The sequence below is a fragment of the Amphiprion ocellaris genome, chromosome 23, assembly GCF_022539595.1.
Source record: "Amphiprion ocellaris isolate individual 3 ecotype Okinawa chromosome 23, ASM2253959v1, whole genome shotgun sequence".
NCBI lineage: Eukaryota > Metazoa > Chordata > Actinopteri > Pomacentridae > Amphiprion > Amphiprion ocellaris.
The window spans coordinates 22,234,201-22,255,793 of NC_072788.1; the positions used below are offsets into that span (position 1 = coordinate 22,234,201).

Here is a 21,593-nt window from a genome sequence, read left to right on the forward strand (position 1 = left end):
TGCATTTCATTACGCTATGTGGCCATATGTGTTTTATATAGTCAACTGTGAGTGATAGCACCGGTCCCTGTGCGCTTTCAGCCATCTGACTGTGATTTAAGCGCTCTGCTACCCAACGGGAGTCGTTCATTAGCGGTTTATCGCTGAAAAGCAGCGGGGAAAAGCTTTATGACAGGTAACGCACCACTGGCCAACTAGATGCCAGTTACTGATAGCCGACCTGTTTGCTGTGGGAGTTTCCTGCCAGACAAACACTGTGTACAGTGAAGAAAGCAGTTGACTTTACACACACAGAGGAAAAAAGGAAATTTTTATCACCCGTTATTGCTTTACAAGTTGAGTTTTTCCAGTCTCATGAGAGAGACTCTGGGTTATTAGCTCGATTGTCTTCCTCAAGAAGACCAACAGGATAAAACTGTTTATGCACAACAAACAGAGTGTTACTGAATTATCGGTTCTCGCTCTGTATGTGTATTTACCTTCCTATAGGTGTTTGTGTTTCTTTCAGTATTGTTCTTCCTGGTTTCAGTGTGTGCAGTCGTAGTCGACACCGCATTAATTCCTCCCCATCTCTTTATTCTTTTCTTTTCTCTCCGTCTGTCACCCTTAATCTCTTTCACAACATGGCTTTCAGTCCTAAGGAGACAAACAGCATTAAAGTAGGCCAGGGGCAGGGCTGTTTTACAGTCTCACCCATTTCTTTGACTTCTCAGTGTTTTGAGTTTCATTTCACATGAGCAAATAGTAGTATTGGTGGAAAAACCTGTATGTCACAATAAAAACAAAGGTGTCTGAGACTAGCAATGCTTTGACACTCAGCAGTGGAGGGGACACAGCTCAGTTGGACATGTTCTGTTTGGACATGGAGACCTGGACATGGACTCAATTTGACTTCTCTTGTTTACCTCCTGGCCAATCCATGCACATCATGACGTCCATATCGGACGTGTTAGTTTACGGAGGTTAGATTACCGGTAATTAACCGTTCATCTATTATTGTAAACTTTCTTCTGAAGGTTTTTTTTTTTTTTTTTTAAATTAAAAACTTCCTCAAAACTGACACCAGATCGGTTTTACATCCATCCAGGTGTCAAAGTCTCGAGCCCAAAAAAATCCAGACAAATTTCAAGACATTTTGGACAAATGTGACGAATTTTGGTGCAAGTTTCAACATTTGAGTCATTTTCAAGAGTGTTCACTATTTTGGACAATCTGTAAGTGAGAAATATACAGAATATATCCCCTTTGTGCCCCACAATTCATGTCCTTTTCCACAGTTTAAGCTGATCAGTTCCAAGCCCACAGTGTTTAGAATAGCATCCCCATCTTCCAAGCATGATATCCCGAATTTCCTAACTGGAGTTCTGAACAGATGGCTGGTTATATTCCTTTGGGAATCAAGAGAGAGAAAGAAATGACTTCTACAGGCAGCCAAAAAAGGCCCTGCAACTGATTCATGTTCAGACTCGTCCTACATTTCTGCATTCACACCTGAAGATGTGCATTTAATTTATCAACAACGGGTTCATAAGAATACTGACACGATAATCAGTGTCAGTCAGCCTCAGCTGCCTGTTTCTTTGACTGTCAGTGTTTCAAGTTTCATTTCACGTGTGCAAATAGTAGTATTAGTAGAAAAACCTGTATGGCACAATAAAAACAAAGGTGTCTGAGACTTTCAATGCTTCTACTTTATCCATGTTCTCCAGTTTAGTACAAATGCACACTTAAAGAATCAAATATTTCAGTTTTTTAAAGGCATTTTTAACATCAAACTAGTACTACATTAATGTCAGTGTGGAATAAATTACTTACAGGATCAATAAAGATCGTATTATCTCTTTTTGAGAATAGTCATATCCTCAAACTGTGCTGACTTTTGTGTTTTCAAATTCTGTTCCCAGAAATAATGATACTCCCAATTGTGGTAGGATAAAAAGCACAAAAACAAAAAGCCTCCTCGCTGCTTGTCTCAGCAGAACTCTGAGCACGTAAACACAATAATCGCCCTCCGTGATGTCCTCATATCTCCCTTTAAAATCAGTTTTATTGTTCCCGCAAGGACTCCAACCTCGTCAGCTTGTGCTAAAACACCGCGACAGACAGTCGACGAAACAAAAACACGCCTACAGGATAGGAAATGTAGGCTACTGCTGCACGTGAGACAGTATGAAGGCCTGAATTTGCTTTGCAGGTTGCTTTGTAAACATGTCAACGCAGAACTGACCTTGTGCTAAATATATGCTAAATATGGGTCTAATCTAAGAGTCACTTGAACATAGAAGTGGTTAATTGTTTCCACAATTTTGAACGATGTTTTTTGTGTCTTCTGAACAATAAATAATGGAATTTGCTGAAGTTTGCTGACCATAAAAATTTTAGGCAAGTAGTAGAAGTTGAGAAGTCGAGTATAATGGATCAAAATATGCTTTATTGTATATTTCCTTTAAAGTTACTGAGAGAAAGCAGAGGCCCCTTAGAATTATCTTACGTGTAAGAACAAATATGTAGCTTGCAAGCTGGTGAGCCTCAAACTCACGCTATTTAACCCATCAACACGAAGACATTCATCAAATGTGGTGCGGTTTCAGACTTTCTGCTTACACTGTGATGACTTCACTGGTTTAACGCGCCCGTTGTTTTATCTCACGACTATGTTTATGTCAGTTTTTTTCATTAGATTTGCCATGCTGGCAGCAGAGAGAAGCCTGCGATCCAGAAAGTCGATGCACATCTAGGGAATGCTATAAATAAAAAAAGATAAAAGCCAGAGCCAAGGACACATGGTGGTCAAGTGATAATATTAGACACAACGATTCACAGCTCTTTCTGTATCTGGGGGCATATTGTTGGGACTTTGTTTTCCCCCAGAAGGAAGTTCAATAAAATATCATCAACAAAAACATCCCTGATTATAGCAATGAAACCCTGACTTCATCATGCGCAACTGAAAAATAGACACTGCTGTGCCACTTTTAGCCCAATACTGTCGAGTTTTTTGACCAAACCAGAGCGAAAAAAGTTGTGATGTTGTAACAATGTTTGGTCTGTAAATGCTCCATGTACAAATATGTAGGAGCTGGGGACTCGCACAGCGTTTGGCAGAGGTTTTACATCCTTATAGGGGTTTATTGGAGCGGTGCTGCCACTTTTAACCCTATGAAGATATAAGGATGCTATGGAGGAAAAAAAACTACAAAGTGAGATGATAAAACCGCAAATGAAACATGATCTAGCAGGACATGAAAAACTAGTGTATGAAAAGTGTCGTAAAAATAACACAGAGAAGCATTTTTCCCCATTTACGCCCCTCTGGTATTTTGTTCTCCCCCACTTATTCTGGCCATGTGTTCCCTCAAAAGCTCAGTTTCATACACCAAAGCTGAACTTCACACTGCACTAAATAACAAATATCATACTTCATAAGTCTAGTTTAGTGTTATTTTGCCCTCACGAGGTGTGAGCTGAGGATGTTGCAATCTGCAGATGTTTCTTAGTCACGCCTGGTTTAACCAAAAACGTGAAAAGTCTTGTCTTCTCTGTTTTTGACTTGCTGCTATTCCATCATCCTCTCTTTGTTTCTTTATTGTTGAATGTGTTCCCACATGGAAAAGTCGTCCAAAAAACCGTCCATCCCTCCTTTTTTGGCTCAAATCAAGTATGTGGTCAATAACATGCATCTGGGTCACTAATGGAGTCACGGTTGTGCTGAGGAGTGCAGTATTTTGCTTTTAACGGGATCTAGTTCATGCAAACAATTTGTTTTGGCAAATTTTTTAGACGAGACATGTCGAATAAAGTGTTTTTTGAAGAAATATCCCAAAGGTAACTTTAGATTTAGTGATTTCAAGTAGTTCAAAGACAGTTGGAAAGTAAAAAATGCAACATTTGTTTCTGTTTTTACAGTTTGAGCCTCTAATAAAGTTTTTTTAAAAATCTAGTATGCCTTTCAAACCCTGTTAAAAGGTTAAACGTCAGCTTATCAGTAAAGAAACTCTGACTTGCTCTTTGTCACATCATCTGCGAACAGTAAGGCTGAACATTTTTATCTTCCAGCTAAAAGACTGCACATAAATCCACAAGGACTTTTGTTTTTAACAGAGTCTAGTTAGTGCAAACTATTTGTTTTTGGTGAATTTTTTTAGACGAAACATGTAGAATAAAGCGTTTTTTAAGAAGTATCACAATGTAAAGTTCAGATTTAGTCACTCCAAGTTGTTCAAGGACAGTCAGAAAGTTAAAAATCCAACATTACTTTCTGTTTTTACAGTTTAGGCCTCTGATAAATGGTGTATTATTTTTATTTATTTTTTGACTCAAATGAAGTATGGTCAATAATACGAAGCTGAGTCATTAATGGAGTCATGGCTGTGCTGAGGAGTGTAGAATTTTGTTTTCAACAGGATCTAGTTCATGCAAACAATTTGTTTTTGGCAAATTTTTTTAGATGAGACGTGTAGAATAAAGTGTTTTTCGAAGAAATATTACAATGTTAAGTTTAGATTTAGTCACGAAGTAGTTCAAGGACCGTTGGAAAGGTAAAAATCCAACATTTCTTTCTGTTTTTACAGTTTAGGTGTCTGATAAATGGTGCATTTTTTCTAAAGTTTGAATTTTTTTTTAACATAACAGCTTTTCAAACCCGGTTAAAAAGTTAAGCACCATCTTAGAAGTAAAGAAATTCAGATTTGCTTGACATATTGCTCTTACAGTCTTGTAAGCTTGAACATTTTTATTTCCTGGCTACAAGATTCACAAAAGACTTTTGTTTTTAACAGTCCAGTGAGTGCAAACCATTTATTTTTGGCAAATTTTTTAGATGAGGCGTTTCAAATAAAGTGTTTTTTAAAGAAATATCACAATGTTAAGCTTAGATTTAGTTACTTCAAGTAGTTCAAGGGCAGTTGGAACGTTGAAAATCCAACATTTCTTTCAGTTTTTACAGTGTAGGCCTCTGATAAATTTAGTTTGTTTTAAAGTTTTCATTTCTTTTTAATATAACATACCTTTTAAACCCAGTTAAAAGGTTAAACAGCAGCTTAGAAGTAAAGAAGTTTGCTCTTTGTCACATCACCTGCAAACAGTAAGACTGAACATTTTTATCTTCTGGCTGAAGGACTGCACATGAATCCACAAAGGACTTTTGTTTTTAACAGAGTCTAGTTCGTGTAAACTATTTATTTTTTTCAATTTTTTGGGCGGAATAAAATGTTTTTTGAAGAAATATCACAATGTTAAGTTTAGATTTAGTCACTTCAAGTAGCTGAAGGACAGTTTTTACAGTTTAGGTCTCTGATAAATGGTAACTGTGGTGATTTAAAAAAAATTATAGAGCATGCCTCTACTCACTTCCAAGTTTTGGTGTTCAAAAGGTTAAACATCAACTTAGAAGTAAAGAAACTCAGACTTGCTCCAGTCACATTGACTGAACTGTAAGACTGAACATTTTTATCTTCCAGCTTAAAGACTGAGCACATAAATCCACAAAGGGCTTAAGTTTGACAGTATTCGTGAGTGAGATAAAGATCAAAGGGTCAAAGACAATATGAAATCTTGAGAGAAAGCAGTAAATCCTGCAGAGAGCTAAATTATAGTGCCTGGCTAACTTGTCTCTAATATTTAGTATTGTCATTTTCTTCTGAAGGTCATATTTGGAATTAATGTGAAGTTCAACAGGTGCAGTAGGAATGCGGGTTGCGAGCTTTAATATATGAGATTTAAAATACCCAAAGAATGTCTGTATACATGTGACATTATACCTGTGAATATGCCTTTCATCAGAGAGGAACAATTCTGCTTTGGGGAAATTCCCAAAAGATCATCTGAGTCTGGTCTTTAGCATTTAATACGTGTGTCGTGACAGCACAGAAGCTTCTTGTCTTCTGTTTCTTAAACCGCCGAAGAACTTTAACAAACCGGAGAGGAAGTTGTCGGGATGTTAAGGATGGAAGTAGGGGAGGATTTTCAGGGGTTGCTGGACGGGAACTTGGCCCGAGGGCTGAATGGAGGAGGAGAGGGAGGGTGGTCGACGCCAGACACAGAGGCCTTTTGTGTTTGTCTATCAGCTGGAAATCACTAACAACACTGCAGCCCACTACCCCACCCTGAGAGTGTGTGTGTGAGTGTACAAACAGGCATGTCTGTGACTGACGTTTGCTTTTCAATAGCCAACTGTAGCGCAGAATAAGATAAGGAAGTGCTGCTCAGAAGTTTCCTTGGCGTGAAACAAACCCCCGTGTTATTCCTGTTACATCATGCTTCCCTCATCTCTTTATTCTTATTGATATGATCTTCTTGTGATGCCAAGATGTTTAAAAATGCTATCGACAAGTACTGTCTGTGTATCCAAAGGTTCATATGTCCTTTTCCTCTGTGCCATAAAGCTCCTTTGTTCTCCAGAAACTATTAAATGACATCAATAAGACACTTTTGCAGTAGATAACAAGCACTTTCAATACAGTAGATAATGTATGCATCCCTGCAAATTAGACACCTTTTCCTGTTTTTAGTGTCAACCAGGTCATTCGTGTAACTTAAGAGGTTTTTAAAATAGCTTTTGCTATAAGATGTTTAGTGTCATCTGTTATGTTGCTCAAAATGGCCTATTTTTATAATATTATAAACTGTGTGTATTTACTCATTACATTGAGGCAGTTATCTAAAAAAAAAAAGCAACTCTAGGAGGAAGAGAAGAAAGATAACTGAATGAAGTGTAATTCTGTTTACTTTTTGTTTCTTTGACTTACAACCAAGACCTCATGTGAATGCATGTGCTGGCATGACGATAAAGACCCTTGAATCCTCTTTAAACTAATATATGAATGTGAACAAAAATGAATTGTCAAATGAAATTACTCAAGCTGGCCAAGCACTATAATTAAATTCATTAAAAGCTGATAAAACAAGCCTTTTCGTGTTCTATTCTAATCTGAAAAATGATCCAAAAGGCTTCATTGGTGTAGTAAAATCACAGAAAATTCCTTTTCTCATTCAGTGTCCTCACCTATAGCATCAAATTCATGCCTTATACCCCCATTATCTACAAAATAATGTGATGTTTGGAAGCATTTTGTTAATGGGACACTACTGGTGAAAATAATGCACCAAATTAAGGAAGAAATTGTTTTTCTGTGTTGTAGTCTTTGCACATAGGTTAGAAAATATTGCTGCCATAGTTTTGTGATTTAAAAAAAAAAACACATTCATAAAGTACTGTAATTGTAGAATGAAGTACTGACTACATGTTTGGACAATACTAAGAGTATCATACAATGACAGACAGAAAAAAAGCAAAAGAATAGATGTAAAAGGCCTCCTTGTAACAACAGAAATAATCTATTAAGGGAATGAAACCGTCGTAAATGCAAATGACTAGAGCCTGACCGATCGTTCGATATAAAAACTTTCTTTTACAGGACAAAATCCTTGGGGGTAACTTCAGAAACGGTGTCATTAAAAAGCTTGCCCATCTGCAGCACATGTAGCAGAGTAGTTAAGCAGTGCCTTGGTGGAACTTTGATAAATAGTTTTGGAATTACATTGCTGGAAAATTAACAATGACCCCATTATTTTGGCTTTTTAATAGATGACCTCATAGGTTGAACCAACATTTACAAAAACAGTCCCCTGATCGATCTTTTCGGCAACTTTTTTTTTCTATTGCGGTGTAGTATCCAACAGCTGATAATTTCACTCGAAGAGTTACTGGACTAAACTTCAGTTCTATGATCACTTAGGAAATACAACATTGTAGGTTTGGTATGTCAGCCTATAGGGATAATTTTCTGATTGTTAAGCTTAAAAGAAAAAGACTATTACTGGATGAGGCCAATCAGCTTCGAAGTCCGCACAGCAGTTTTGCAGAGCCGCCCAAAAGTACCAACCCCTGAGCAGGTACTTTTGTCTACCTGAAATTAGTAGACCTGAATATAAAGTCACAAAAGATGGAATAACTTAACATTACTGGTACTTAGTTAAACATAACAAAACTGTGCAATAATCCTGGCATTTTTCTTAAAGTGCACCGTCTTCGTCTTCTCGATAAACCGGACAGTCTTGATTCCTGATAATCTGACGATCATCAGTGAGTGGACTGACACAGAAAACAGTGGGTGTTGACTTGTAGGTCATTTGTCATCAGGAGACGCATAAAGAGTCACAACATTGAGCCGCTGTTCTTTAGTTAGCACCAAAAAAAAAAAAGCACAGACTAATTCCCAAGACCGCTCTGACTGATGCTGATTCTTTTGAGGCAATCTTTGATGTCGGCAAACTTACTCAAAGAACCGTTTCAGTATCAAAGTCTCGCCCAGCAGAACTCAAACCAGTTATAAAACGTTTATGCTCGATGATTAATCATGAGTCATGTGTCTCTTTGACTTGTATCAAAGCTTTGTGGACTCATACGTACTGTTCATTGTTATTGTTTTGGGGTTATTTCAGTCCTTCCCTGTGTGGATTATTATATGAAGAAAAAGTCCTTTCATATGACAAATGTGACGAGCCCAGGGAGACATGAAGGGGAACAAGGGGTTCTGTTGTTTCATTCATGAGCAAAAATAAAAAGAATTGCACAAAAATCACACAAATCTTCATCAGAATTTTCCAAAATGTGTATCTTCATAGCAGAAAGTACGTATTCCTCTGCAGCGCATGGTTTCACCGCTTTTTGAAGGTCGGAGCTGAAGCCTGCAGTGTGTCAGTCCGCACCCTGATCAGTGATGTCAAACAGCTGTTTTGCATCAGCAGTCGAAAGCCAAATACTTAGGATGACATCACTGCTTTGAGACGGCGCACATTTGGAGATACGGCGCTAACAATACATACACAAAGAGAGACCGGCGAAGCTTTGTTTCTTTGGAGAAACGGATCTTTGATTAGAAATAACACGCTGGAGCCTGGCGGGTCAACAGCCACAAAGACCAATAAAACAGTTTCTGTCGGCTTCCTCTTTAATTATTGTTATGAATACTGTTGAATTATTGTTATGACGAAAAAGTAATTGAAAAAGGAACAAGAAATCTCTCTTTGCTTTTTGAAGTTATTTTTGTGACTGAACTCTTGCAGGAACCTTCTTAGTTTCTCAGTTTACTCAGTGGTCAAGAAGGTTGGTGCAGTGACAAACTTGAATAGATGGAGTTTAAATTCATCTTAAAAAGCTCATTTTTTCGTCATACAGCAGTTTCCCTGCAGCAGCTCATCAATGATGCAAAGATAATGGTGACCAATATTAGTCTTCTCTGATGACAAAAGAGTCTGACCTCAAGGTGTTTTAGTTGCTTTCCATCATCATATGCCCTTCTATAGCAGACATCATCTGCAATGGTAGATGTTCCAGATAGTTTTTTTTTTGAAGAAGAAGATTAGATGCAAGATCACCCGAAACTCTGATCTGCTGATAAGACCATGTGAAAGCTCAGAAACTCAAGAACATAGACTACCAGTCAACAGTTTGGACGCACCTTCTCATTCAATAGTTTTTATTGAATTATTTTATATATTGTAGATTAATACTGAAGACATTGAATGAAAGCATTGAATGAGAAGGTGTGTCCAAACTTTTGACTGGCAGTGTATATAAAATGGAAGCTGAGGGGGAATAGTTTTGCTGTTTTCACAGCCAAGAATAAACTTTGAAAGGTAGTTGTTTTTATTTTTATACTGTATGGGGGGTTATAAATAATCATGGAGACAGATGATCCTAGTGTCAACATTTAGGATAAAATAAACACCAAGAATGAAATTACTTTGCTTGTTTACGTGTTTAATAAGAGAACTTTTCCTTCAGTGTTGATTGGCTGTTACTCATATTGTGTAACCAATCAGATAGCTTTGTGGGTGGAACTACAGATGAGGAGTGGTGGCTGAAGTAGAATGTTTTTAAATTAATATATTTCAGCAGAAATTGGTTATGAAAACAGTAGAAAAAAATCCCAAATACTGGATCAAGTAACGATGGCATTCAGTTGGTGTTTTTGTCCATCATCATGCAGAAAGACAGAAATCTCAACACCCAGTAGACAAAATCATGTTTAAAAAGTCTTACTTAAAAACCCAGGCATGGCTCGACTTTCATCATTTCTAACCCCCCTCTAAGTCTGACTGGCCTCCCTAAAGCAAAAGCAAAATCCTTTTTTTCTTTGATTTGCTGAAGGTGAACCCAAGCAGAAGACGGAACAATATTCTTCCCCAACATTTTCACACAGTCAGTAATCATTACAAGGAGAAGTATTTTTTAAAAATCTGTCAGTCAGATGAGAAGTTGTTGAATTAGCGGTGAAGGTAAAGATGCACCACGGCCGAGAGGGCATTTGAGTGAGCCCTAATGTGAATTCCTGCGGCGTCTCAAGTTCACCCCCAACCCCCGTCCCACGAGGTTATCCATCACTGGAGCTGGAATCTGAGAGCCGGTGTACTGGAAATTTGTCTTAGCAGGTGCAGATGTTCCAGAACTGTCTCTCAAACTGAGAACAGCTGGGAAGGAAAGTTACACCAGCCTCCAACGTGGCATAGAGCTTCAGACTTGAATACCTGAGCTTAGTCATCCGAATCATGAAGCTATCGATCCTCCCCCTCCCATCCTTCTGTTTTCCAGTCGTTTCATTCACTCTCATTTTAAACCTTTCCCACGACAACACGTGCATGCAAGACAGTACAACAATAACTGCACAAAAGAGGGAACAGACACCCCTCATTCGCTGTCCCGCACAAACATACCAGAAGCAGATGAAAGGCCCCAGGAGCCGAATTCTCCAGCTGACAGAACGTCAAAACTAAAACAGCAGGAACCTAAAACACAGCTTTCCTGACTTACCTTTCCTGTGGTATTTTGTCTTTTGTTTTGCTCTTTTAAGACCCGTACTAGCGGTTTTGTTTGATCCTATTAAACTTGAAACAGTTATACGTCACATAACTGGTGGGCATTTTTAGAAGTCAATGGATTCAGGTCACGCAGACTAATGTTTGCTTGCATTGTTTTCATATAGGGAGCTACAGAAGTTCTATATAAAATAAATGGAATACACCTAAAGCAAGTTTCAAATGTCTATAAGCTGACTTTTCTGCTATGACTTCTCAGTCAGAATTAACAGGCACGGTTCAACATCCTCTAGAACTAGTTTTAATTGAACTCTTACACTTGTTTCTGGATCTTGCCGACATTTTTCTTGCACACGTTGAAGTTTAACTCAACCTGTAGGATTTTTTCCTTCCCGCCTCGTGGTCAGAATTTGCTTACAATCAAAACCTCGTTGTGTGTGGTTTTATTTATTCCCGGTTAGAATCATTACCATTCTATAATTCTTCATCTCCATTCACATTGTTTGCACCATGGTGCCCAACTACTTGATAATTTTTTACCTTTGACTGAAGCATTGATGGGCACTAACAGTCTCCTTGCTTGGTTAGGGTTGAGGAATAGGAACATAAAGATGTGATTCCATGTTGGTAACTTTAGGACTACCAAGGCCTTATATTGGCTGTAGTACACAAGAAAAATCTAATCCAGCGCCAACATCTCTGGCCAAAACAAACGGTTGCATCATTCCATACCAACTCCCTCCCATCATTTTCAGGTGTTGAACACGAGAGCCAACAAAGCACAACTTTTAGTTCATGTTAGCATCGTAAAATACACTGAAGAGCCATCAACTTCATGCTCATTACATCTGTTTCCAAAGCAGTGTGGGAGGCCACTCTTGGTCTGTTTATAAGTGCGGGTATGGCCAACAGTTTCAAAGGGAGGGACTCACATGCACCAACATGTCTACATGCCTAAAACATAGAATATCTCAGATTACAACACACAGAAGGAGTGAGACTTTAGTTTCTGCTGAGGACACCATTACTGCGCTTTACATAACAGTTGCTTGTTTGCGACTATTTTTGTCTTCAAATTCTTGTATCTTGCACATTTCAGAGTCTTTTAATAGTCAGTCACACTAAACATTTAATTTAATTCATCCATGCCAGTCACTTTTTGATTATTAACAGCCATGTCACTTATTTGGAAAATTGTTTCCGCATTTGTAGTTTCCAATCTGAAAATGATGAAAATTAAACGCCTCTGCAGCGGAAGGATAATCACACCGTGACGAACTGTCTGCACATGGAATTTCAGACATTTATTTAAAAATTCACTCAAACAAATGGCCTTGTTGACATGCAGTCATGATAGTAAATAAGCTAAAACATGCAATGCCACCATCAGTGTTGATTACAATTAATTATATCATTTGTTTAGCATTATGCTGTCTTTTTTCTACTCCCATACGTCTGTTTTCAACTCCGACTCTTTTCCCTGCACATCTTTCATCTCATTTATTTTTTCTTGTCCTGCTGTGTTTGTTAATAGCTTCTTTCCATCAGCCTTCCTCCCATTTTTCTTTCGTACACTGTTTGAATTATTTCTCCCTTCTGTTTCTCTCTGGCAACTTCACATTCACGTCATGTTAATCGCTTCATGTCAACAGCACTGTCCTCATCAGCATCTTTCTCTGCCACTGTCTTGCCTGTATACATCCAAATCTTAGTGTATCAGTGAACTGAATCCAGGTGTCTGTTTTTAACTGAACTGTCATTTTTGTGCCAGAGCAAAAAGACAAAGAGTTTAACACTGAAGAGTTAGATGGATTTGCTGCATTTATGTGGATATTTATGCCTTGGATTTGTCAGATATCTCGTGTCTATTCCCAGCTATGTGTCAGTCTTTGCACCATTCTTTCCTCTGAACTTGAGCAGCACTAAAAGCTGATCCTGTTTCAACGCAGTAAAAGTGAATAAAACGGGGCGCTCGTATAGCTCAACGGGTTAAGCGGGTGACCCATGTACAGGGGTTGGTCTCCGATGCAGTGGCCTGGGTTCGATTCCTGCTCACGGCCCTTTGCTGCATGTCTTCCCCTTACTCTTCTCCCTCCTTTCCTGTCTCTCCACTACACCTATCAATAAAGCCAAAAAAGGCAACAAAAAAAACTTAAAAAAAAAAAAAGTAAATAAAATGATTCAGCATGTTGCCAAAGAGCACCGGATTACATGGTTTTAAGTGCCTGAGCTGCAGTAAGGAGCTGTGATAAACCTTCCCTCCCGACACCTGTTGACTGTTAACAGCTGAGATGCCTCACAGACACCAACAGGCCTTCACAAGTGGCTGCGGTCGGACCTGACCCATGTTTGTCGTCAGAAATGGTGCTTGTTGTTTAATGGGGACCACTGGCTTTCATTACCTTTAAATCTATCCCTCTGCATAACATCAATAAAAACACAGGTCAACTTCTGGTCGCTGAAACATCTTAGCATTTTGCAAAATTTGCTTTAATTCTGAGAGCTAGAATCGTGACAATATTAGAAAAACAACAAAAAACTGCAATTTTATAGAGTTTTACACATGGTGTAAGTGGAGTTTTTGTTTCTACTTTACGCTAAGCTAATCAGTATCAATCTTCTTGTCTGTCTTAGTAATTTAGCAGCAGGATTTGCCACTTCAAGTAAGGCAGTGATCGAACCAGTGAACTAGACTGTATGAGTTAATAGGGGTTAATCTAGCCGAGGTGGCAGCTCAGTAGTTCAGGCTTTTGGCTGCCGATTAGAAGTCCTGAAGCCTTAGTGTTGCTGACCCTCCTCCAACTTCCTAAAAAATGCAAAAAGAGCATATAAGAAATGGAGCTCAGCAAATCAGTAGTTTGAACATGGAAAATAGTCTTTGAAATGGATGAGGAAGAGCTCCCTCCATTGTGATGTTAAAATGTGAAGCAGGGGTAGGGTGAGGTGGCAATTCAGGCCATTATTTGCTCCTTTTCTGACCAATTAATGTTGTATTTTCAGAACAAATTACTCCAGATGAGGTTTAAATTTGAGATCTGACATTCATGTATTATAAAGTAGTGAATTAGGGCTATGATTGCTATGTTGGAGGTTTACAGTTAAACATTATAAAACGGGTGTAATTCAAACTGCGTACTTGCTGTCTAGTCTCAATATTTACGTCTGTAATGCATAAAAAAATCTTGATTTCACCACGGTTTAAAATCTGGATCTGCAGTCTTTTTACTGATGCATTTTATAAGAAAAGAGACGGCGCCTGCTTGGTCTGCCAGCCCAGTTTGACCACCATCTTGGCGTTTTGGTGCAACAATCTCTTTTATTCTACAAATCTTGTAATGCAAGTTGACCAAGGATGTAGAGTGCAGCTCGGAGGAATCATTAATACCGGCAGCTAACAATGCAACCACTGGTGTTATAAGTGATTTTCTTCAAACTTCCCTTTCTCAAACAACAGTAAATAAACCACAGAGCGCTGACAAGCAAGCTAATGGGAGTTGCATGTGTGAATGTTTGCAAGAGGACCAATGGCATGCAGATATGTTTAGATGTTTCTCACCAGCATTTTCTGCGTTTAAAACTGTGGAGGGGAAAAAAAAACTAGACATTCCTGTTCCCGTCCACTGAGGACCACAGGGGCATGGAGCTCCGATTGTATCGTACAAGCAGAGCAGAGAGAGGAAACGGGGGTGAAGAGGTGAGAGGTAGAAAAGAAGCAGACTGGGGAGAGAATGCAAGGCGCAAAGAGAGACAGATTTAGAGAAAAAAAAATGTAAAAGAGTGACTTAAACCAAGACAGACAGTGGTTTATGTTTGTGGAGGCAGAAGGGATGACGGGAGCTGAAGATATACTGCCGTAAGCGTCCAGACATTCAGTCCAAGTGGGAAAAGTCCTCTTGGCTATGTCTGCGAGAAGATGACTTATGTCGACGGAGCAACTCGGTGGGCTTATGAATGACTGTGTGTTTGTGTGGGCGTGTGACGGAGCAACGGGGAATTCTCGAAGCAGCTTCCTGGAGTGGTTTTGGTTTTCGTGCTGATTCAACGTATGCGCTGAGATGAGTCTGACCTTCACGTGTGTCAGCAGTGATCTGTATGATTCATAGCAATGCAGCTGGCTTGTTTATCAGTTTGTGTTTCTGATTGTGAGAGCATTTTGTTTGCCATGTTTAGACCTTTGAGCCAAGAGCAAAAACTGAAAACGCTGGATATATAGACTACCATTCAAAAGTTTGGGGTCACCCAGGTAATGTCACGTTTTCCATGAAAACTCACACTTTTATTCATGTGCTAACATAATTGCACAAGGGTTCCTTTCAACACGATTAGCTAACACAATGTAGCATTATAACACAAGAGTGATGGTTCTAACATCAGGAGAATCTGAAAAACAATGACCAAAATGACAACAAAATGCTCAAAGTGACTTAAAATTGTCAAAAATGACTTGAAATTTGTCCAGAATCACTAAAAAATGGTCCAACAATACTCAAAATGGTCCAAAATGGCAATGATAAGCAAAATATTAGGCCCTTAAAATGAAAAAAAATATTGCAAAATGTTCAATCCAGGCTGGTATTGTGTCTCCATAAAGTTCCTGTAAGTGTACACTACCGTTCAAAAGTTTGGAGTCACTAAGACAATTTCATGTTTTCCATGAAAACTCACACTTTTATTCATGTGCTAACATAACTGCACAAGGGTTCTCTAATCATCAATGAGCCTTTCAACACCATTATTTAACACAATGTAGCATTAGAACACAGGAGTGATGGTTGCTGGAAATGTTCCTCTGTACCTCTATGGAGATATTCCATTAAAAATCAGCTGTTTCCAGCTACAATAGTCATTTACCACATTAATAATGTCTAGACTGTACTTATGATTAATTTAATGTTATCTTCATTGAAAAAAATGCTTTTCCTTCACAAATAAGGACATTTCTAAGTGACCCCAAACTTTTGAACTGTAGTGTAAATGCTGTTGATAACAATTACAATTGTTGTTTTGGGTGAAAAACCACATATTTGTAAGCAATATGGAAGTAAAATCCTTATATCTACACATGTACATCTGGTGTTTTTAACCTGAACTTAGCTGAAAAAACAGATGGGGAATGGGATGACTTATCATGTGATAATTTCAAACTGAAGAAGTCGCTTTGATAGCTTGAAATCTAATTTACAAAAAAGATTTTTTGGCAAGACTGAAAGTAAGATTAAGTTTGAAAGGGTGAATTTTTAAGACTGTTGAGTTTATAATGGCTGCTTTTTTGCAAAACACGTGATCTTTAAGGGCGATGATGTGCAACTTTAGTCTGAAACATCTGTAAAAATAGAAACTTTGAAGTTGAAAGGATTTTGTCAAGTTATTTGGACATCAACTGTACATTTTACTTGGTGTGAATGTCCATCTCTGGCACAGCTTGGGGATAGCCAGACAGCACAGAGAAGCATGAATCCTGTCCTAAAGTTTGGCAGTACAGTGCCAATATGCAAATGCGTTAAGATTTCCCTTTTCAAAATTCAAGCTTCAACGTTTCAGAACACCCTTTACATAGTTTAGAAAACAGAAAACAAACTGGTATACCAGGAAAACAATTGAGTGAAAAGAGAGTTCCAGGTGTGACAAAAAGGAAGTACAATACAAAATTATGTTTGCAGATGTTTTTTTTTTCTCAAAACATTACCTAAGCCTCAAAACTTTGGTCCAATTTTATGCGGATTAGATTTTGATACATTATGCACACCCATATGATAGCAACCTGTCGATCACAAGATAGCTCTGCTATGAAACATTCCCTCCTTTTTCATCTATTTTCCTCTAAATCAGACCATAATTTATGAAATAGATGTCACACCTTATTCAGAAAGTCTCAGAACGAACAGCTGACACCATAAACTCATTAGAAAAATCTTAACTGAAGTGACAAATCAAGTGATGAATTGGATAAATTTCACATAGACTTGTATACAATCTGAGAGGACTCGCCCCTTGCTGGTCAATAGAAAGAATGCAGGTTTAAGATATGTGTACTAGCATCTCTTAAATAGAGTTGGTGCCTTCAGACACTGAGTTTCAGCCGAAACGTTTGTCCAGATTCACACATATCAAGAGCAATTCAGAGTGTAAAGTCCTTTCAGTTAAATGATTAGCGACTTTTCTACCATGTGGATTGCACAGAGAGTTTGGATTCAGAAAATGAGTCATTTGGTGCCTAAAGTTCTGTAACTTGCATATTTTAGATGGGTTCCACATGGCAAAACTGACCTGTGTGAGCCTCAATGCAAAACAAAGATTTACCAAACAACCACAATAAGATGTCCATGTAATTTAGAGCACACATTTAGAGGAGGGAACACTAAATAATCGTTTTCTTACTGACTCTTGTGTCTGTAAATAGGTGACTAGCTTCATTTACCTACCAACCAAATCCATGTAGAGCTCGCCAGTTAATGTTTTGCATCTGTTTTCTTGGTTGGGATTCTCAGCAACAACCTTAACTATTGTAGTAGAGGTATATGAGTTAAGAATACCTTTATATTGGCTCATTATTCAGGTGTGTCATGGTTAAAACTGGAGATGGGAGCTAATTTGATAAAGAGTAGGTGTGTTAGACTAAGCACAGCTCAGCAGAAAATACATGTATCTGGTTGTAATGTGTCTGGGGTTACTCAGTGTATTAAAATAGCAGCATCTTCCACACACATGGGGGTGGCAATGCTGAGATTTTACTCAGTGAGGGACAGAGTGAAACGATGTAAAGCCTGTTTGAACTTTAAACTTGCGCGAGCCTCGTTTCCAGTAACACCTGACTGGTGTGATTTAGTGCTGCCTGAAAGTTGGCACCCTGTTTTATTGGAGCTGCGTTTGACCAAAGTCTGGCACGAGCAGACGCTGGTTTACAGATTACGATGATAAAGGTGAAGCGGGTTCGATCCAAACACTTGGCAAGCAGACGCATGTGCACCCGCACAGCCAGGTGTATTTGCAAATCGGTCTTTGTGCTGACATGAAAACACCCGGAGGCACAAAACGCTGTCAAGTACAGACCCATGAAACCAAGAAAACACACGTGGTGGCAAAATGAACGAGGGATTAGTCGTATTTGTGCGTAGTTGTCAACAGACATTTATAATCCTGCTTGTTTTTTTAAAGTAAAAGCAAATCAAGTTTCACGGAGAGGACTGTTTTCAATCGGGAAAGTTATTATTCCTTCAATCAGCTGGTATCGGCCAATATTTAAGCTCTTCGGAGACATCAGAACTCATTCAGAAGAGGTGTTTTCTCAATAACTCTTTTTAAAAAAGTATTGTTTTCAAACAAAACGCTTCAAAATGCACGGCTATTGTTGGCCACCTGAATCTAAAAAGTCTCATTTATGCTATTTCTACATATTCTGAGCCACATTTCTGCAACACTCCCACCACTGCAGATTTAAAGGAAATGAGCAAAATGTACAGATTTGTCCGGCCATTGCACAAACTGAGACAAATGAGGTGTCTAACTTGAAGCTCTCTCATTTCCAATAACTCATAATGGTTCTCCTCCACTCACTCCATCATGTATTCCAATATGTTTCTGAGACAGTCGTTCATTTTTATGATTATTCGCATTCTTTGTGTTGTTATTTTTGTTTTAAGGGTGCACTTGAGTTTAAGAAGGTAAATTACACGAGCGAGTAGATTGAAAAAAAAAAAGCCATGAGTGACACTGAAAGAGTGAGAAACACTTATTTTTATTAAATGCAAGTGCTATTTTTAATAATAAAAAGCCATCTATGCCACCAATGAATTCCTACTAAACCTGTCTGGTCCAAAAACTTCTCCTGAGTCATGAAAAGATGGTTTAATGAAACGATTTTAGCAACTAAGAGGTTCTATCTATCTATCAATCAATCAACCTATCCATCCATCCATCATCTGTCTGTCCTAAGAAAAAACATTTGTATCTTGTCAAGTTGAGTTTGTTTCATTCATGCCTCATAAACTGTGCAGATTTATTCGATCGGTGTTCACGGCTGAAGGTTTCCATTATCGTGACAAATACCCCCAAATTCTTTCCACCCAGAGGTTTGGTTCTACGTAGGTCCCTGCAGATGTTTCCCAGCTCATTGTAACGGAACAGATTCCTTCACTCCTCCATCTGTTCTTTTAATTCGGGGTCAGCAGGGCCAGCCAAGTAGACGTCTTTAAGAGGCAATAATAAAAAATATCTAGCGTGGGGTTAAAAATCGTAATCTGGATTTTATAAGGTGACCTCATTGATATAACAAATAGATCATCCTGAACGTAGGAGTGGTCCGTTTAATTTAAATTCAGCGCTGTACACTCAAAGGAAATATTGCTTTTGGCCCTGTTTTTCAACACTCCTTCTTCGTGGCTGCAGTTTCGAAACACGAAACACCCCAAACTTCACTGATGTAACAAAATTTTTGTCATTTTGTGTTTTGCTTTATTCATTGTTTTGTCATTTTGTGTCTCGTTTTTGTAATATTTTGTCTTACTTTTTGTCTGATTTGTCGTTTGTCTCATGTTTTTGTCGTTTTGTTTCTCGTTTTTGTTGTTTTGTTGTTTTTTTTATCGTTTTTAGTCTGATGTTTGTTATTTTGATCATGAAGTAAAATACTACATCTTTCAGTTCCAGATACCTGTGACTGAATGTTGTGTTCCTTTGCAGACACTCTGTGATCTGGAAGTTGTAATTTATAAATGATAAACTGAGGCATAATGTTGCTGAAATTGAATTTATTTTTCTTAAAAAATTCCAGGTTGTTCATAATGTTTTGTTAAAAAAAAAAAAAAAAAGATAATTCCTTAAATGTGAACATTTTCAGAATGTACTTTTTTGCACTAAAACAAAGGAAACATTTGTAGTTGTGGTTATTTATAGGTTATTATGCTGTGATTTTACTGGCCAGTTGAGATCAAATTGGGCTAAATGTGGAACCTGAACTAAGATGAGTTTGACACCCCTGGTTTATGGGCTTCATTATGAATCAATTACCAGGTTAAACTTCCTTAATAACAGCTCCATAACAGCTGCATGGAAATTTGGAAAGAACGCCTGCCTGTGTTGATGTCAGTGAGTTTGTTATTTTATTTTTTTCCTACCTTGGAGATGTAAGCTTTGATGCCTTCAGCCAGTTTGATGCAAGGTTCTCCGAAGAGCTGGGCCAGCTGGTCTGGGATGTCTTGGTCCTTGTCCAGAGCATTGAGTAAACTCAGGCATTTTAACTCCTCCGTCACTCCCTGGCTGCGCACCTGAAGGACAAAACGAGGAGCAAACAATGAAATGGTTGAGAGTTTTACATCATCTAGTTGTTTATTCCTTCAGCAGGTGTGGAGCTTTTGGGCAAACACACTTTAAATGTTTGGAATGAACTTTTCCTTTAACTATAAATCCAAAAGAGCCTCCTAAAAAGCCGAATATCCTGCAAAACATCACATAAAGAACAAAGTCACTCCCTTCAAGTAAGGATTATTATTAATTATTCTATTTAATCATTTCTGTTCGCTCCTATGCGTTCCTATAAACATCATTTTTCCATTTATTTTCCCGCTGCCCTCCTGCTTCGTCGAATCACACTCGCTGCTCTCTGGTGTGTCATCATTCTCTCTGCACTTCCTCAGCATCATCTCATTTTGCATTCCTCCTGCATGTGTTTCTCATTTTTACATTTTCTTCTCTGTTTCGTCTCTGTTTTACTGAATGCGTTTACATTTTGCGCTTGTTGTCGGGGAACAAAAAAACAAGCAGAAGACAATAGATAGAAAGCGGGATAATGTTTTCGTCACCAAATGGAAATCTGTCACTAAAATGAGTCCGGACACTTGTGTTGCATAAAGGGTTTCCTCCTAACCTGAGTGAACACACGGTCCATGCATATCAGGATATCTAGTAAGACACAATTAGTGAAGAATTCCTGTGTGGGCGAAGGAGGAAACTGTTTGTTTTCTCTTTTGTTACGCCTCCCGTTCTGGCGGCTGAAATAAGAAATGATTTCATGTCGTTTTCTGTAGTTCCGTGTACGGTGGAATTGTGTGCATGTGTGCGAATCCTTCAGGGAGGTTGTCAGCGTCACGGTCTGAAAGCCCTGCTAATGACTCTATAACAAGCGCTGATGAGGAGAGGGAGATTACAGAGCTGCACTCCTTCAACCCTCCTCTTTGTTTTTATTAATTTCTTTCTGCTTGACCCTCATTTTCTAATGAAACCCCTTCCCTTTTGTTTTCATTCTCCGCCGTTTCTGCTTTCTCTTTTCTTTCTTGCCGCTGCTTTCTTTCCATTTCCGATTCCCAGCCTGAGACTGTTCATGTTGAGTGGATCTCGTTGTTCCCGCTGAAGATGGCAGCGTGTAAATTGGCTCAGACCGAGCGGGAAGGCCGGGCCGCTTACAGGAAAGACGGGCGATGTTTAGAAAAGGCCGGGGCCACATCTGAACCCGCCGCCCGGCGCTGAGAAGATGACTCACGTCTTTAGTGGCTTCACATGTCTGTTCGGGGATAATTCAGAAGGAGTCTAATTAGACGCACATGTCGGCGTTCCAGTCGGTGCACATTCCAGCTGCAGGTCTGCGTCTAGTTTAGGTCAGCTTTAGGAGGCTCATAATATCAAGTATGGGCAAAATTACTTTAAAAAAAAAAAAAGCTGAGCGAGAGGATTCCCCTAACCTTTTGAACTTTGCCTGCTCCCGAAACCTGAAAATCATGTTCACTCAGCACGCTCAAACATGAAACTGAAAGTCTGCTTTCAAACAGGAGGAAAAATACTTAAGG

At 38.7% G+C, this 21,593-nt stretch overlaps 1 protein-coding gene across 2 annotated transcripts in view; it reads right to left on the reverse strand.

Moving 5' to 3' along the window:
* Positions 1-21,593, reverse strand: part of tnfsf10l (TNF superfamily member 10, like) — a 77,228-nt gene that overhangs the window by 23,775 nt on the left and 31,860 nt on the right. For both annotated transcript variants that reach the window (XM_023261564.3, XM_023261572.3), the window contains exon 2: positions 19,929-20,078. In XM_023261564.3, the coding sequence (XP_023117332.1) occupies positions 19,929-20,078 (150 nt within the window). The remainder of the gene's footprint in view (positions 1-19,928; positions 20,079-21,593) is intronic.